Source organism: Neomonachus schauinslandi, chromosome 6 (genome assembly GCF_002201575.2).
Source record: "Neomonachus schauinslandi chromosome 6, ASM220157v2, whole genome shotgun sequence".
Classification (NCBI taxonomy): Eukaryota; Metazoa; Chordata; class Mammalia; order Carnivora; family Phocidae; genus Neomonachus; species Neomonachus schauinslandi.
The window spans coordinates 63,610,950-63,629,870 of NC_058408.1; the positions used below are offsets into that span (position 1 = coordinate 63,610,950).

The following is an 18,921-nucleotide window of genomic DNA, read 5'->3' on the forward strand; positions in this document are numbered from 1 at the left end:
GCCTGTGACATGAATGTGAGAGGCACACAGACTTGGACAGTTCTGAGGACGCGTACGAGTGGCCCCACCTAAATAAAGAGACTGATGCTATGCTGAACGTAACCTTATATGCTGGCCACATCTGTCCCTTGGGTCATCAGTTTTGAGCCCTGGATCTGTCTTCAAGGCTCCCATAGGGTGGAGCCTCCGGTTTTCTTTGGAAGCGTCTTGTTACAGTCAAGTTCTCCTGTAAGTCTCATGAAATCCTCGGCCAGGTTTCTGAAGGGCAGTGGCACTCAGGGGTGAAGAGGGTGGGGTCCAGCCTGTGTGTGGGAATCCCTTGGCCATGACTTACTAGGATAACGGGGAAGTTACCTACCCTTTCTGTGCTCCCATTTTCTTCATCGGTAGAATAATAGAAGGCGCCGTCCTCCCAGGGCTGTTGTCAAGAGTAAGTGGGTGAGAATATTTGAAGCGTGGAGAGCAGAGCCAAACCCTTGCGTGGCTGTGTGCGGCCATCGCTCCCCTGCAGCCTGCAGGTGGTAGCAGGGTGTGAGTGAGCTGCGGGGACGACTCCTTCTCCAAGTCCCAGAGGAGCTGTTGGTTCCACCGTCCCGCTGTCCTGCCCCCTGGTCGGACCTGCAGCCTCAGCCCTCGGCCCCCCGGGGGGTCACTGCTGGGATTGGCTGTATGTGGCCCCGGGCAAGTTATTGAATATCCCAGGGTTGTCTCCTTATCTGTGTAATGGAGAGCATGAGGCACCCCGCCTGCAAGGGGCCGTTGCGAGGAGTAAAGGCGTCCATGGGGGCAGAGTTTGAGTGCAGAGAGTGCTGGCCAGGAGTTGTGGGTGCCCCTCTAGAGCTGCCACCTTCCCCTGCTGTGTTCTCTGTGCCTGCTACTCAAGTCCCCCCGCCGCCGGCACCCCGCAGGCTTTCTGTCCCTCCCTCCCTACAGGTGCTGTTGCTGAGATCACCAGTGGCTTCTCTGTCCGGACCTGAGCTGCTGCTTCTTCTCTTAGGCTCTGGGAATGGTTTTAACGGTGAGGTCATCCTGTAAGCAGGGTCCGGGCCGGGGGCAGTTGAGGGGCAGAGAGGAGTGGAGAGGCTCACGGAGGCAGGACAGACTGAGTGGCAGAGAGCTAGGCATGGCAGGTCTGCGGAGCATCTGGGCCTGGAGTGGACAGCAGGCAATGAGTAAGTTAGAACAAGGAGTAGTGAAGGAAGCGGGGGGAGCGTGCTCGAAGGTGCTGAGGCACCTATCAGAATGTCTTCAACATAAGGAAGGAAGATATCTGAATATTTTAGGGCAAAAGAGGAAGCAACTAGTAGAGGAGAGGATGAAGGTGCTGAGTGGGATGCAAGTGTGTCCAGAACAAGAACCAAGACCAAGGGGCTTAAGAGTACTTATCGAGGAAGAAGAGGGAGACCCAGAGCGGGCTCGCTGTCTGCTATGTGAGGACACAGAGAAAGGTGGCCATCGCAAGCCAGGAAGAGGGTACCCACTAGACACTGAACCTGACGACGTCCTGGTCTTGGACTTGGCAGCCTCTGGAACTGTGTGCAGTCATGGCATGTTTTCATCCACCCAGGCTGTGGTGTATAGCTCTGCAGCCCGAGCTGCCCCAGCAGGTGGTAGGGGTGTCAGCCGTGGTGCCCAAACAGCCGGTGTCTGTTCTGGGAAGTAGGGGACAGGTCTGGGGGCTCTTCTGCTGAGATTAGGTGTGTCCGCGGTGCGGAGCTTGAGGCAAGAGATGATAGATGGGTAGAGCGAGCAGGATAGAAAGTTAAGGGGCCCAGAATCTAGGATGGGGCAAATGGCCATTTTGAAGCGTTAACTAAGAATATTGAGCAGCTGGGGCGCCTGGGTGGCTCAGTCGTTAAGCGTCTGCCTTCGGCTCAGGTCGTGATCCCGGGACCCTGGGATCAAGCCCCACATCGGGCTCCCTGCTCCGCGGGGAAGCCTGCTTCTCCCTCTCCTACTCCCCCTGCTTGTGTTCCCTCTCTCGCTATGTCTCTCTCTGTCAAATAAATAAATAAAATCTTTAAAAAAAAAAAAATTGAGCCAGCTGCGTGTAGATGAATTAACTACTAAACACAGCTCGAGGGCTAGTTTGTAGGGGTACAGGTGCGTTCTTGAGTTATTGTGTTGTTCTTTAGGCCACTGTGGACTCGTCAGCCAAAGAAGCTTTGCCTTTTCCTCTTACATCAGTCAGGCCTTCGTGTTTTAGGACTAGAGAGAAGGAAGCAGCTTGGTGCGTGAGGGACATCAAGCGAGCTTTGTTTTCTGTGGTCTCCCTCAGCAAAGTGAGACAGTCTAGCTGGCGTCACTCAGGAGAGGCGAGGAGGGTGATAGGTCCTTCAAAGGGGAGCCGAAGGGGAGAGAGGAGAACTTTCTGGCTGAAAGGAAGGACCTGCCACCCTCTGATGCAGAGCAGCCTGCCGGTGGTGGCAGGACCTGGGGCGTGGGGGGTGCGTGGGTGGCTGTGTGCACACTGAGTGCGGAGCACCAGCCCTCCCATCTCCCCAGGAAGCCACCCCTCCTGAGCCACGCCCATCTGCATCCAAGCGTGCTCACCTCTCTCTGGTCCTACACAATCTTCCTTGACCCCATGTCCGCTCCAGACATCCCTTCCTCCCCTTCACTTCACACATCCATCCTCCTAAACCCAGTGCAATCAGATTTCTCCACCATCTTCGACGGCAGCTTCCCTTGTCAAAAAATCACCACTGATCTCCTTTCCTAAATCCAGTGGGCGTCTCTCAGAACTTACTCGACCTCTCAGCAGTATGTGACACCAAGATGACGCCCACTCTTCCCCCATGTCTTTCCTTAGCTCCCTTGACACGGCGCTCTGCGGATCTGTGGAGTTCTCGCCTAGCCCTCTGGCCCCTTTCCCTCGTGTCTAATGCAGGCCCTCTTCCTTGGACCGCTGGGTCAGGGCCGGTCTCTGTAGAGTTCTTGCTGGACCCCTGGCTGTTCTCTTCCCGTCAGCACACTCTTCTCAGATCTTCTTCCCGCCCACGCCGTCTGGGGGTGGATCGTGCCCCACCCCCCAGCTAGTGCCTTAGACCTTCCCATGTCCTGGGTGTTGGCAGCGACAAAGGGCTCATTTCAATCTGGTTTACCGTTTCTTGGAGAGGCAAAGGGGATCTTGCTGACACAGCACAAAGTCATTCTTCTTTTCTTTCTACGTACCTCTCTTCTCACAGGCTGACTGATGATGGCAGCTATTCCTAGCCATTTCCAGAAATAGGGGGTATTGGATTTATAATTTAAAATGTTCTAGTAACCATATTTAAAAAAAGGTAAAAGAGAAACAGGTAAAATTAATTTTAACACTATGTTTTATGCAACCCTGTATGTCTAAAATATTTCATTTCAACATGTGTCAATTGAAAAATTATCCACGAGATATTTGACATTTTTTTTTTTTCCGTACTTGGTTTATTGAAATCCGTGTGTATTTTACACTTATAGCCTGTTTTCACTTGGGCTGGTCCCTTGCCCAGTGCTCAGTAGGACCATTGTCCCACATGCATGCCTGCAAGGGCTTCCGGTCCCCCCACCTCGCCCTGTGCCCCCCCCCCCCCCCGCCCCCCCCCCCCCCCCCCCCCCCCCCCCGGCCCCGCCCTCCCCCCCCCCCCCCCCATCGTGCAGGGTGACAGCCTTTCCTCGGGTCCCTCTGATTCTGGACTTCCTGTGGTTCTCTGATGCACATAGAGAGGCCTGGAAGGTTACGGAGGGGCTAAATCTGTGAGTACTGACCAAATCATGTTTTGGTTCCTGCCTCATTAACTATCAGTTGTAACATATACAGCAGGAGTCTGATGTTACAATGATATATTTATTACAGTGGTGTTAGCCAGATTCATGGGACATCTTTAGGGACTTCTTGAAAGTATAGTCTTATAGAATGCTTCAGTGTCTAGTCCCACCATCATGTCCACGTCCTGCCTTCATGAGGGATGTGGGCGTTTAAAACAGTGCACAAGTGTTAGGACTGAGGTGCTCGGGCAGGTAGGAAACAGGAAGACGTTACGTGTTAAGTTGGTCCTCATTTATTGTGAAGGAAAACCAATAAATGAAAGTTAATCCCATCCTCCACAGTTACTGACTTTCGGTTTTCCTCTTGATATTCATCCTGCAACCTCTTTAAGTGAAGAACCTAGACATTCTTATTTAAAATGTTTTCTCAGTAAAATAGTGAGTAAATATAACACCACCGATATTATCCAGAATGGTAAAGAAATGAAATATTCTAGTTAAGTGAATATTTGTGAAATTAAGTACACATCCAAATCCTACAACTTTAATTTTAATAATTTTAAGTGGAAATACTTAATAATCTATTACAAATCCTGTCTTAGCATCTAGAGAATACTGAATGTAATTCAGACTTTTCTTAGGTTATTTGCTGAATTAAATTACATTATTATGGGGGGGCAGGAGAGTAACTAATATCTATGGAGTGGCTACTCCGCCAAGAGCTATGCTTTTATTACGATAGTTCTTATATTTTACTCTGAGGGTGTTCCCAGCCCCATTCTAAGTATTTGAAGGAAGACGCTATATTTTGCCCACCAGGTAGGCTTATGCAGTTGGAGATTAGCCCGCCCCGCCTCGCGCGGTGCAGAGCTGGGATCTGAACTCAAGCGAGCGGGCACTAGAGGCCACGTGAACTTCAGCACAAACCTCTGTCCCCCTTTTACAGACGCAGAAACTGAGGTGCAAAACAGTTAACTAACTTAAACTCGGCTAGTAAGTGGCTGACATTTCTTTTTCTTACTCCTCTGTCCTTTCCGTTTTCTAGAACTTTCTGGGTTTTGGCTCAGGCAGGGCTTGCGTTTGCTAATCAATGCAAACACTTCTTTCTCTCTTTGGTTCACTTGTCTGCCTTTTCCTTTTCCCGGGAAGTATCTTCTATCCTCACAAGGCAGTACTTACTGAGTGTCTTTGTTTGCTGGGCTACAACCACCCTGAAGTCCTTTAGAGAGACACCGCGCTTGCTTTTCAAAGTTTAAATTCTGAAACTATTGACCATTTTTTCCCGCAGAGAGATCGGAACAATTATCAGGTCTCTAGGGTGCTGCCCAAGTGAAGGAGAGCTCCATGACCTGATCGCAGAGGTAAGCGGGCTGGCAGCAGGGCTGTGTGTGGTGGGCTCTCTGCTCCCCCTGATCCTTGGATCTAAAAACCCTTAACTGCAACTGGGCATGTCCTAAACTAATGAATGTGCTTGATGAAGACACTGGGGCAGCTTTGCGGATTGGCCAGGCAACAGTTCTGAAACAATATCAGATTTGGAGGAAATGACTTTGACCAAGTAATGTAATGGCTCAAGTAAAGAGCCCACCTTAGATATTATTTACACTCTTTGAAATTAATTGAAGAGGGCCCCTGGGTGGCTCAGTCCAGTTAAGCATCAGACTCTTGGTTTCAGCTCAGGTCATGGTCTCAGGGTCGTGGGATCGAGCCCCACATCGGGCTCTGCTCTCAGCGGGGAGTCTGCTTGTCCCTCTCCCTCTGCTCCTCCCCTGCTCGAGCTTTCTCTCTCAAATAAATAAATAAATAAATAAATAAATAAATAAATAAATAAATAAAACCTTTAAAAAAATAAAATTAGTTGGAGAAAGGCCATCAGATGCAGGGGACTGACTGTCTGCAGAGAGAACACTGACAGATGAAAGGAACGTAGTGAAGAATGTCAGTTCAGAGGGGATGGAAGGGGAAGTAGAGACTGTAAGAGATTTATATTTATTGAGGGGAAATAAAACTAACTTTCAGAAGAAATAGTACACATAATGAAATAATAAGAACTACCTTGATATTGACTGAATGGTCCAAGAATTTTAAAAATGGTTATTTGTAATAGTGTAGAGGAGTCTCTGGAGAGAATTACCCCATAAAGCAGTGCTGAGTGGCCCGAGACCAGAGAGCTCCATGCCCTGTTTGGTTTTCCAGAAAAGCGTCTGGTCTAATGTCAAGTGCAGCTTTCAGTTCAACAAAGCAGAGGCCTGAAGGGAACAAAGCTACCTGGGCCCCCACCAGGAGAAGAATCTGTTCAGAACTGCTGATCTAGGTGTGTGGGTTTTGGTGGAGGCCAGGCTTCGAGCAGGAGGAGACGGGAGGCAGGCAAGGAAGTAGGGGTTTAGTTGATTTTTGTGCCCAGCATGGCATTGGGGTGAGTCACCTAACCTCTGCGCCAGTTTCTCCATGAGAATACCTACTTCAAAGGTAAATGAAGTAATGTATTAGAAGACATGTTTTGAATCCTGAAGCACTATATACAGTTAAGAAGTGGAAGATTGAAAAGACGACTCTGTTGCCCGCGTATTAGCATCTTGTAACTAAAAAGCAGGACTGGTTTCTCATTAGCATTTAAAAATATTCAGTAAAGCACAAAATCTTTACATTGTTTTTCTGTTTTGGGATCCAATAAAACTATTTTTACTCAGAGGAGAAAAATCTTATTTTTCCTGAGTTGGTCCTCACATTTTTTAAAAAAGGTGTTGATCACTACTTGACAGTGTTTATCGACAAAGCTAGAATTTGTGCTCGTGAAAGAGGAGAGTTGGCACCGTGGAGCAGATAGGAACTGGAAGATGAACTTAAAGTGAAATCGTAATTACCGCATATACTTCAGTAGAGTAGGTGGAAGAGTAAGGAAAAATGCCTCCAGAGGATAAAAAAGCAGAACCTTTAGAGCCTAATTCCTTTTGTCTGTTTTAATTAGCAAACCACAACCCGTGGGCCAAACCCCGTCCACCACCTGTTTTTATAAATAAAGTTTTATTGGAACACAGCTAAACTCATTTATTTACATATTATCTCTGGCTGTGTTCTCACTGCAAGAGTGGAGTTGAGAGTCCTTGCAACAGAGAGCATATGGTTTGCAAAGCTTAAAATATTTACTGTCTGGTCCTTTGCAGAAAAAGTTTGCCAACTCTTCATCTGTAAGTTTCTGTGGCAAAGTAGAATAAATACCGCATCTTGGGTCAGGAGGTCTACATTCGAGGCCCGTAGCTACCACTTACAGTTATGTGGCCTTTCAAAGCCTGGTTCCACAGCCACAAAAGGAACGCAACAATAGTAAAGTGTACCTTTATGAGGATTAAATCTGATAACTCTGAGGATTCATGTGTTACTTGGTGGGCACTCAACACATATTTGGGTTTGCTTGCTCTGTAGGTGGCTGTCTGCTGAAGCGACCCCACGGGTTTGCGCAGTTAATCACAGTAGATGCTTGGATGCCAACGTTTTAATTTGTCTTTGCCTCTTTCTTAGATATACTGACACAACCTTTGAAAATTGTACATGTTTAGAGCAGTTGTACCAGTAGGGATCGCTGTGCTATCTAAGCCCTATACACATTTTTCTGTCCTTGTGCACAATTTATTCAAATTAAATTATAGCGATATGCATAAGAAGTTTTGGGTGTGACTCTCCTTTTTGTGGTTTCCCAAATAAGTGAGGGGAACAAAGCACATAGATAGTTGTAGGTATTGAATACATTTAGAAAATCAGAGCTCCAGTAGTAAAGCTCTAGGGGTGAATGTCCTATTGCTAAGTGCTCTGTAGTAGTTTCAGAAATGAAACTATTTCTGCCTTTTTTTTGCTTTAAAATGCAATAATGTGATAATGCTCTAAAATTCTTCGATAGGGGCGCCTGGGTGGCTCAGTTGTTAGGCGTCTGCCTTTGGCTTGGGTCGTGATCCCAGGGTTCTGGGATTGAGCCCTGCATTGGGCTCCCTGCTCAGCCAGGAGCCTGCTTCTCCCTCTCCCTCTCCCACTCCCCCTGCTTGTGTTCCCTCTCTTGCCGTCTCTCTGCCAAATAAATAAATAAATAAATAACAAAATAAAATTCTTCGATAAAACATCAAAACCTGTGTGCAGGTCTCTAGTTGCCATTTACTTGAGTTTTAGTCGAAGTACATACTGACTCTCAGCCCCTTGCTTCTGAAGAGAGATATGAGATCTGATGTTGCTCTTGAAATAGATCATTTAAAAATCGCTCGGCATTGATCCCTCTACTTCATATTCTACAATTACCACCTTGCCCCAAATAATCTCTGCACATTTGGAATATCACAAAACTCAACAACTGTGACAAAGGTTAATACCCAAATTTTATTGACATACAGGTTACCAAACAATTCTTCCTTTACTAAGAAGTTATATCCTTCCAGGATCTTCCATGTGGGAGCTGGGAGGACATGACAGCATCTCAGTACCAGTGGGAAGGGCATGGAGAGGTCGACAGCCTTTGAAGTTCAAACCTAAATGGAATTGTGGAGAATTTAAAATAATTAGAAAGGAGAGCTAAAAAAGCGTTTGGAAAATAAGACCTATGTTGGTGAGATTTTGACATTGTACAGTGATTTTTTTAAAAAGGTCAATTTATCTCTTCCCCTAAGTGGCCTGAGGTGACCTCTGAAAATGGTTCGCTATTCGCTTGACCCAGAAAACCCTATGAAATCATGTAAATCAAGAGGTTCAAATCTTCGTGTTCACTTTAAGAACGCACGTGAAACTGCCCAGGCCATCAAGGGTATGCATATCCAAAAATCCACCAAGCATCTGAAAGACGTCACTTTACAGAAGCATTGTGTGCCATTCTGTTGCTACAGTGGTGGAGTTGGTAGGTGTGCCCAGGCCGAACGGTGGGGCTGGGCACAGGGTCGGTGGCCCAAGAAGAGTGCTGAATTTTTACTGCACATGCTTAAAAATGCAGAGAGTAATGCTGAACTTAAGGGTTTAGATGTTGATTCTCTGGTCATTGAGCACATCCAGGTGAACAAAATCCCCAAGATGCGGCATAGAATGTATAGGGCTCATGGTTGGATTAACCTACACATGAGCTCTCCCTGCCACATTGAGATGATCCTTACTGAAAAAGAGCAGATTGTTCCTAAACCAGAAGAGGAGGTTGCACAGAAGTAAAAGATATCCCAGAAGAAACTGAAGAAACAAAAACTTATGGTCCGGGAGTAAATTCTGCACAGAATAAATGCAAATAAAAATAAAAAGAGGAAAAAAAAAGGTCAGTTTATCAGAAAGGTATAAAAATTTTAAATGTTTGTGTACCTAATAACAGAGCTGCAATAGACATGAAACAAAAATGGACAGATGAGAGGGAGAAACAGACAATTCCATCATCATAGAAGGAACTTATAACAACCCTCTCTAAATAATTGATAGAACAACTACATAAAATATCAGCAAAGACATAGATGATCAACCATTAGTCACTCTGATCTAATTGATATTTATAGGACATACACCCACAAATGCAAAATACATGTTCTTTCCAAGTGTACAGGGAATATTCAACAGGATAGATTAAGTGCTGGGCCATAAAACAAGTCTCAGTAAATTTTTAAAAATTAAAATCATATAGGATATGTTCTCTGATTTTAAAAATGGAATTAAGGGGCGCCTGGGTGACTCAGTTAAGTGTCTGACTCTTGATCTCGGCTCAGGTCATGATCTCAAGTTCGTGAGATTAAGCTCCATGTCGGGCTCTGTGCTCAGTGTGGAGCCTGCTTAAGATTCTCTCTCCCTCTCCCTGTGTCTCTCCCCACTGCTCCTGCTCTCTCTCTCTCTTTCTCTAAAAAAAAGTAAATTAAAAAAATTAAAAAAGGAATTAAGTTAGCGATCAATTGAGAATAAGATAATTAGGAAATCCTCAAATACTTGAAATTAAGCAACCTCCTTCTAAATAATTCATGAATCAAAGAAGAAATCACAAGGGGAATTAGAAAATATTTTGCCCTGAATGTTAATGAAAATACAGCATGTCAAACTTTGTGGGATACAGGTAAGCAGTGCTTAGACGCCAATTTACAACTTTAAATGTTTACACTGGAAAATAAAAAAAGACCTAAAATTAATTATCTAAATTCTCATCTTAACAAGGTGGAAAAAGAAGAGCAACAAAAACCCAGTATAAATGGAAGAAAAAAAATTATGAAGAGCAAAAATCAGTGAAATAGAAAATAGAGAAAATCACTAAAAGCAAAAAACTAGTCTTTTCAAATAAAATTGGATTAACCTCTAGCTAAGGTGATCAAGACAAATTACCAACATCAAGATTAAAGGAGGGTTTATCATTATCCTTCAGACATTTTAAAAGGATAATAAAGAACGTTATGCTAATAAACCTGGCAACTTAGATGAAATGGACAAATTCCCTGAGACACACAAATTACCAAAACTGACCCAAGAAAATCTGGAGAATTTGAATAGCCCTGTATCAATTATGAAAATTAAATTTATAATTAAAAACTTTCCCATAAAGAAAACTAGAAGTTCAGATGGCTTTGCTAGAGAATTCTCTCAAACATTATGGAAGAAATAATACCAATTCTACACAAAACTCTTTTTGGAAACGTCACAGGAGATAACACTTTCTAGGCCAGCATTACTCTGATATTCAAGCCAGACAATCCTATTACGAAAAAGAACAGAGCTTACTGACATAGATGTAAAAAGTCCTTAATAAGATTTTACCAAATCAATTTCAACAACATGTTTAAAGGATAATACATCATGAGCAAGTGGAGTTTATCTCAGGAATTTAAGGTTGGCTCAACATCAATCAATGTACTTTATTATTTATTACATCAACAGAACAAAGTAGACAGACCATATGATCATTTCAGTAAATATAGGAAGAACATTTGAAAAAATTCCGTACCCATTGAAGAGAAAAATACTCAGCAAATGAAGAATAAAAGGAAACTTGTCAAGCCGGCCAAGGGCAGCTACTAAAATTCAAGGCTAAAATCATACTCATACTCAAATCATGAACGAGGCACAGATGCCTGAGTTCATCACTCCTATTCACCATTTACTTGAAGCCCCAGCTAGTACAATAAGGTAAGAAAAAATAATAAAAGATACGCAGTTTGGAAAAGAAAAAGTGAAACTCTTTGTTTCAGACAACATGATTTTTCATGTAGAAAATCCTAAGAGACTTACCAAAAAGCCACAAGAACTAATATGTGAATTTAGCCAGATCACAGGCTACATGGTCAACATGAAAAATTAATTTTATTTCTATAATTAGAAATCAACAATAAGAAAAATGAAATTAAGTAAACAACCCCACTAAAAAAGCTTAAAAATAGAATAATGAATAAATTTAACAAAATTTATATAATCAAGACCTATACACCAAAAACAGCAAACACTATGAAGAGAAATTAAGAGTTAAATGGATAGATATACATGTTCATGGATTGCAAAATAACATTGTTAAGGGGGTAGTTCTTTGATTAATAGATTCAGTACATTTTCAATCAAAATTATAGCAGGATTTTTTGAAGAAATTTATGAGCTGATTCTGAAATTTGAATGGAAAAGCAAAGGAGCTAAAATAACCAAAATAATTTTGGAAAGGAAGGGCAAGGGTGGTCTTTTACTACCTAATTGCAAGATTTACCATGAAACCACAATAATCCTGACAAGTGTGATATTTGTGTACTGAGAGACCTATAGACCAATGGAACAAACTGGAGGATCCAGACATAGAACCATACTTATATCTTTGACAGAGGTGCCAAAGTAATTCAACGAAGAAAGGATCATCATTTTCAATAAATCGTGTGGGAGCAAATGGGTATCTGAATAGAAAGAAAACAAACTTCAGCACTCTTTTCCTCCACACAAAAAGGTTAACCTGAAGTGGACCATAGACCTGAATAGATGAGCTAAAACTATAAACTTCTGGAAGAAGACAGAGAGAAAACCATGTGATGTTGGGTCAGCCAAACATTTCTTAGATAAGACACAAAAAGCATGAACCATAAAAAAAAAAGCACAACAAATAACGATTACCTTCATCAATATTAAAAAATTTTGCCCAAATGACACAGTTAAAAACAAACCAAGCAAATGCAGATCAGACTGAGGGAAAATATTTGCAAATAATTTATTTGACATTGTATCCAGAATATATTAACATCTGTTTTAACTAATATTAGGAAGTCCATCAACCCAATTTTTAAACTGGCCAAAGATTTGAATAGACATTTCATAAAGGAAAATGTATTAATGGCCAACAAGCACATAAAAAATGATGAACATCTGTACCCGATGGGGAGCCCGATGTGTCACTACACATCCATGAGAATGGCTAAAATTTGAAATTCTGAAAATACTAAACACTGGCAAGGATTTAGAACAGCTATAATTCACACATTGCTGGTAGGAATATCACTTTGGAAAACTGTGCCAGTGTCTTATAAAGATAAACATACACTCATTATATGACCCGGCAATCCTACTGGTAACTATTTATCCAAGAAAAATGAAAGTCCATGTCCACACGAGATTTGTAACCAAATGTTCTTGATAGCACTAATCATAACAGCCCAAAATTGAAAATAACCTAAATGTCCATCGACTGGGGAATGGATAAATACTATGGACCACTACTCTACTCAGTGATAAAAAGGAACAAAATATGATACACACATGACATGGATGAATTTCAACAAGAACATGTTAAGCAAAAGAAGTCAAACATGGGACTTCCGAGGAAGATGGCAGAGTAGGAGGACCTTAAGCTCACCTCGTCTCACAAATACAACTAGATAACACACATATCCATGTAAAAAGCCCAGAAAATGACCCAAAGACTGGTAGAACAGACTCTCCCTAGCTAACCAGAGAGAAGAGGCAACATCCAAGAGGGTAGGAAGGAGGGAGACATGATCGAGAGCCAAGTGGAGCTGTGGGACTGACCCGGGGAAGGGAGGGATGTTTTGGGTGCAGAGAGGGAAGGGAGCAGACTCCCACCCTCGGGATCCCAGGCACAGAGGACCAGCACGGGGTCCAACATAACCACATAACATGTGGTTTTGGAAACCAGAGATTGTAAAATTGGACTTTAAAAAGATCCATTGTATGTGTACTGACACTGAATCTTGCCTTCAGATGATAAACTGACCCCTTCTCACCACTTCCACACCCATCACCTTGGTCCAAGCCGCTGTCCCATCTCCCTGAACTACCATGGCGGCCTTTGAACTCTCTGCTCCTGCGCTTGGTCCTCTGCAGTCTACTTGTCACACGACAGGCAAAAAGGATGCTTTTAAAAAAGGTTAAGTCAGAGCCCGCCACTCCACTGCTCAGAACCCTACTTCTGAGGTGCCCAACTCACTCAGGAAAAGAGCCCAAAGTACTGTTACCACAGCTGACAAGGCTCTAGGTGGTCAGGCCTGTCACTTCCTGCCATTGTTCCTGCTCACATATTGGCTTCCCTGCTGGTTCTGAGTATGTCCTGCATACTTCTACACAAAGTCTTTGTTCTTGCCCTTACCCGGGCTCTGGGCTGCTCTTCTTCCAAGTACCCACAGCACTTAGAGACCTGACGTTTAAATCTGGGCCAGAGTGAGTCCTGATGTGGCAAGAAAGCATCTCGGAGATGATGTTGCCATCCCGAACTGCCCCATGCCTCCCTGGTGTTTTAGGACTCTGTATCTTTGGAGGTTTGATACTAGGTGAGATCTCTCATTCTGGCGAATCTGATTTGACAATACAACCCTTTGTGTTTCGTCTGTGGTGTTCAACATAATCTGAAATTACCGATTTACTTCTGTCTTAAAACTCCCTTCTGTCATAAAAACACCTTGAAGGCAAGGTTTTATGCTTTGTACATCAGTGCATCCTTAGCACCGAGAACAAAGCCTGACATATTCTGGTTCGAGGAGCTGCTCTACCGTTTCCTGTGGGCTGAGCAATATTCTGGTTATAATTACGGTTCTTACACTGTCTCTTCTTGCTCTTGCAAGACCTAGTATCAGAATAGTGGAAAATTCAGGCTTGCAAAGCACTGCAGACATACTTGAGAGAAGAGTTTTACAATAGATCTGATTCATGGGCTCAAAAATTCCAAGTTTCCAGTAGTAAAAGTAATTAAAAACTATTGCAAGCTGGTAATCATTCATCTATCAAATAATTATCAAGCATTTACCACATGCCAGGTACCAGGCATTCAGAGACACAAGAACACTGAAAAAACTCCATCCTAATTTGGCTCAAGATAGTTTCAAACACTTTAAAATTGTGAACATCAAAAATTTAAATACATAGGCATTTAAATATTTGAGATTGTGTTCAGTCCCATTCATTTAACTAAATGAAGAAACTCACCCACAAATGAATGTTCAGTTGCATTTTCTGTGGTCAATGATTTAATGTTAAATTAATAGTGGTGAGAAGCCTTTATGATTTCAACGTGTTCAATATTCCCTAGTAACCAGCTAAAACAATGTAATGATTCTACTGAGTCATTTCCTGCATTTTTCATCTTGGATGAAAAATATCATACCACACCAGACATACCACAAGCCCCAGAGGTCCCAAATCACAGTTTCTCATTATTTTTAATTGGTTAAGTATTCTCAGAAATTTTTGTCTTTGAAACTTCAGAAATGGCTGTCTAGTTAGTAGGGTAAAATCTATATAATCCACACACTTGTAAAGTGGCCATGTCCACCTGTCTGAACCATAACTGCATCATCCTGGTTAGAGATGAGCCCTGAGATGTCACAGCATTCAGAATCCAACTGTGCCAAGCTTCTCAGAGATTGGGAAAGGGTGAGGTAATTATGTTCTGGTTTTGAAGTAGCAGGTGATGTGAAACATTGTTGTCTGTTATTTTTCCTGAGCACCCTGGCATTGGAGAAGGTGGGAGAAGGTAGTAGATCTGTTCTAATTTGTGCTGATGTTAGATGCTGGAGTTAAAGAATTGTAGACTGATTGGGGCACCTGGGTGGCTCAGTCGGTTAGGCAGCGGACTCTTGATTTCGGCTCGAGTCATGATCTCAGGGTCCTGGGATCAAGCCCCACCTCGGGCTCTGCGTATTCAGTAGGGAGTCTGCTTGTCCCTCTCCCTCTGCTCCTCCTCCTGCTCTCTCTCTCAAATAAATAAAATCTTTAAATATAAAAAAATAAAAAAGAACCGTAGACAAAGAGGTACTTTGGAGATTACCTGGTGATGGCTACCAGCCATGACTTCCGAATGGAAATAGGTAAATGGGGGGAGGGGTGTTGAGGGGATTGTGTTGTACAAGGAAAATATCTGTAGTTAGAAGAAAAACACTAAATGGTGCTAAAGCAGCGATCAGCAGCAGGAAACAAAACCCAGGGAAATCTATAAAAGTGGTTTTCCCTCTCACATAAATACATAGTATTTATGAATAAATGCATTTCATAATTTTATATAAAACAGCCATAACAGGAGATTAATACAAGTTTTTATTTCAAATTTTTATTGTATATAAGAAATATAGGAAATTTTTAAAGAGATAGAGAAAAATCCTTTCCAATAATACATCACCTTAATATGACCATTGTAATATTTTAGTGCACTTCCTTCCATATTATTTTCCTGTGCATGTTTTCAACATGACTGTAATCTTATAGTTTAGCTGGAACCCCTTGACTTCTTCCCCCCACAAGAGGATAAAATAGGGAAATTAATGGCTTGACAGCCATCAATTCCCTCATAGCTTCAAGGTGTAGAAACTCACAGTTGGAAGGGACATTATCAATTATCTGGTTTAGCCACCTGTTGGTTCTTAGCATCTCTGATGGTCTAGCTGAGAGATGATTCAAACTTTTTTTTTGATACTTATATTAATAAGGGACTTCTAACCTGAAAGAATCACATATCCTAATTTTTGTACAACAGCCTCTGCAATGTTTGTAGTAAATAAATTTTCTAAAGTAGGTGACTTTTTAAATTTTCCATTTGGGGGCGCCTGGGCGGCTCAGTTGGTTAAGCGTTGTACTCTTGATTTAGGCTCAGGTTATGAGCTCAGGGTCTGGGATTGAGCCCCTCGTCGAGCTCCGCACTGAGTGTGGAACCTGCTTAAGATTCTCTTTCCCTCTCCCTCTGCCCCTCCTTGCTCATGCTTGCTCTCTCTCTCTCAAAAAAAAAAAAAGATTTTTCATTTGTAAAGGTAATTTTTTTTTGGCAAATGCCAATGAATTTTTGTTATTATTTTATTCCATCCAAGGTAGAGAAGTATTTTCTAAATTGTCCTGTTTTCATTTTGAAACATGATTTATGTCAAAATTTGAATATGTTATTTAGAGTCTAACTTGAAATATCTCATAGCTTTTTTTTTTTTTTTTTTTTTTACAACAAATAGTTAAAAAATGGTATGTATATCTTATTTGGTGACCTGGAACTAGTTGAAATGTAGGTGCTTTATAAACCATCTTAACTACTGATACTATCTTGCGTTTGTGAAGCATGAAATGGTTCAATTTATTGACTGAGGGTTGTGTCACTGGGGAGAAATGAATTTTCACTGCGTGTTTTATTGCACCTACTCAGTGAGTTTGGCATTAAAATAAATAATGCTTTAATGAGAAAACGGTTGGCCTGATGATTTCACTGTGGGAATGGGGGTAAAGAACTCTGGGCCGTGGTCCCATCAAAACACCTGACCCAGTGACAGACAAGGTGGACACTTCACCTCCAGTGCCCGATTCTGCAGAAGCAAAACAGATTGAGAAAATGGACTTTTGCCAAGGTGGAGTAAGAATCAGGCTTCGATTTTTAAAAATATTTTTAAAAAATCCCACACCGTATATATTTACTGAGCCTTCTTCATGCCGGGAAGAGGGGGCAGAGAGACTGGGGGTGTCTGCGGGTGCTGCGGTGGCCTCCAGGACGGGCCCTTTGTGGGGCCGGGAAGCGGTGTGTTCTCTTCAGGCCGCCTGCTCCGCCCGGGTTCTCAGGAGGGAGCAGCCCGGCGGATCAGGACCCTGGTAGCCAGGCGAACAGCTGCCGGGAAGATGAATTCACTGTAAGTCGGGTACCTGAAGGCGGAGCTGGGGGGTCTTCCTGCAAAGTGGCTTATTATTTCTGCATTCCTAAATGCTGCCGAGGCTACTTGCCAATTGTTACCTCCTTTTCAGCACCTCATCCGTCCTCGTGGCTGAAGCAAACCAGATTATAATGTACTTGCCTCGTTCCTGTTGGCGGTAACAAGATCTATTGGTTGGCTTGGTTTTGTCTTTTGAACAGGAGGGGTGTGTTTGGTGGCCGGCTGGTATTCCCCGCTGTCGGATCAGTCAGTCCAAAGGGGCACGGAGGGAGGTGGCAGAGGGAGAGGTAGGGGGAGGCGGCGGAGGGAGAGGCGGAGGGAGGCGGCGGAGGGAGGCGGCGGAAGGGGAGGCGGCGGAGGGGGACGTAGGGGGAGGCGGCGGAGGGAGAGGCGGAGGGAGGCGGAGGGGGAGGCGGTGGAGGGAGAGGTAGGGGGAGGCGGCGGAGAGGAGAGGCGGAGGGAGGCGGCGGAAGGGGAGGCAGAGGGAGGCGGCGGTGGAGGGGGAGGCGCACGCCCTGTCCTCCAGGCCGGGGGCGGGGCCAGGCACAGGGTTGTAGGGCGGCCCAGCAGTGAAGCACGTTCTCGCCACAGGCCGTGTGGCATTTACAGACACAAGTTAGGTCCATTTGGTGGGTCCGGGAGGCCGTGTTGGAGATTTCAGCACCAGAGATTGATTCTTTCGGGAGGAGGTGTCATTGCACGATAGAGAACCAGGTGTGTGTGCACTGTTGATAGAAATCATCATAATCATAACAAGAGACTCACAGTTCACAGAACCTCATGTCATGTCTCATGTGAACCTCACAGCAGCTGTGTCGGGTAGACCTGCTACAGAGGAGGACGCCAGGGGGGCAGATTAGTCAGAATCTTTTATAAACTGTTCTTGGTCTAACATGCTGAATATATTGTGATATTTTTCCATGAGAAAGGCAACATCCATTTTTTGTAAAAAAAACTCCCCAATACAGGGGAGAAGTGGGTTTTCCCACTATGGCTTTGCTCAGAGTGAAGAAATGGCCTTGAATTCCTAGTGTTTTCCAACATGTCCGCTGTTACCTGGGGGTCTTTCTTGAGTTCATTTTGTTATAAGTCCGTTAATGGAGTTTTTTCTTGGAGAAAGTAGATCTGGGCTGCATTATTTTCTCTGTATCAATTCTGTAAAATCAGTTCTGAATTTCGAATATCTGCTTTGTTAATCTCCAATTGGTAATTACAGGGACTTAAGCTTGATAGTGATTCAAAGTCTTTGGGTTACAATGTGTCGTGCATGCTTAGAATGTGTGTGTGTGTGTGTGTGTGTGTGTGTGTGTTTGGTAGGGCTGCTGTAACAGAGTATCACAAATAACTTAAACAGCAGGAATTTATTAACTGACAGTTTTGGAGGTTAGAAGTACAAAGTCAAGGCACAGCAGGGTTGGTTCCTTCTGGTGTCTGTGAGGATCTGTTCCAGGCCTTTTGCTGTGGCTTGTAGATGGCTGTCTTCATGCTCACATGGCATTCTCCCTGTGTGCATGTCACTGTGTTCAAATTTCCCCTTTTTATGAAGACACCAGTCATATTGGATTAGGGCCCACCCTAATTACCTCATTTTAACTTGATTACCTCTGTAAATTACCTCTCTTCAAATAAATCACATTCTGAGGTACTGGGGGTTAAGACACCAATATACGAATTTGGGGAGGACACACTCAACCCCTAACTCACTCTCTCTATATATATCTATGTATATATCCCCCTTCGACACACACGAATATAGTTTGATATGTGATATATTTCTATGAAATCTTAAAGGCATTATTTTATTTTATTTTTAAGATTTTATTTATTTATTTGACAGAGCAAGAGAGCATAAGCAGGGGAGCAGGAGAAGGAGAGGGAGAAGCAGACTCCCTGCTGAGCAGGGAGCCTGATGTGGGGCTTGATACCAGGACCCTGTGATCATGACCTGAGCCAAAGGCAGATAGATGCTTAACCATCTGAGCCACCCAGGCGCCCCTTAAAGGCATTTTAATATGTGAGTCTAAATAACCATTGAGCCATTATTGCATAACATTTCTGGAAAGTAGTGTTTTTGTCCTGTCTTACTATGGCCTCA

At 43.4% G+C, this 18,921-nt stretch overlaps 2 protein-coding genes across 2 annotated transcripts in view; both read left to right on the forward strand.

Moving 5' to 3' along the window:
* The window catches only part of EFCAB2 (EF-hand calcium binding domain 2), a 113,997-nt gene that overhangs the window by 87,365 nt on the left and 7,711 nt on the right, over positions 1-18,921 (forward strand). The window contains exon 3 of the mRNA XM_021689878.1: positions 5,033-5,105. Within this exon, the coding sequence (XP_021545553.1) occupies positions 5,033-5,105 (73 nt within the window). The remainder of the gene's footprint in view (positions 1-5,032; positions 5,106-18,921) is intronic.
* LOC110580213 (60S ribosomal protein L17-like) lies at positions 8,412-8,919 on the forward strand. Its single transcript, XM_044916430.1, has one exon. It carries the CDS (start codon positions 8,416-8,418, stop codon positions 8,917-8,919), a length of 504 nt encoding a protein of 167 aa, XP_044772365.1. The 5' UTR covers positions 8,412-8,415.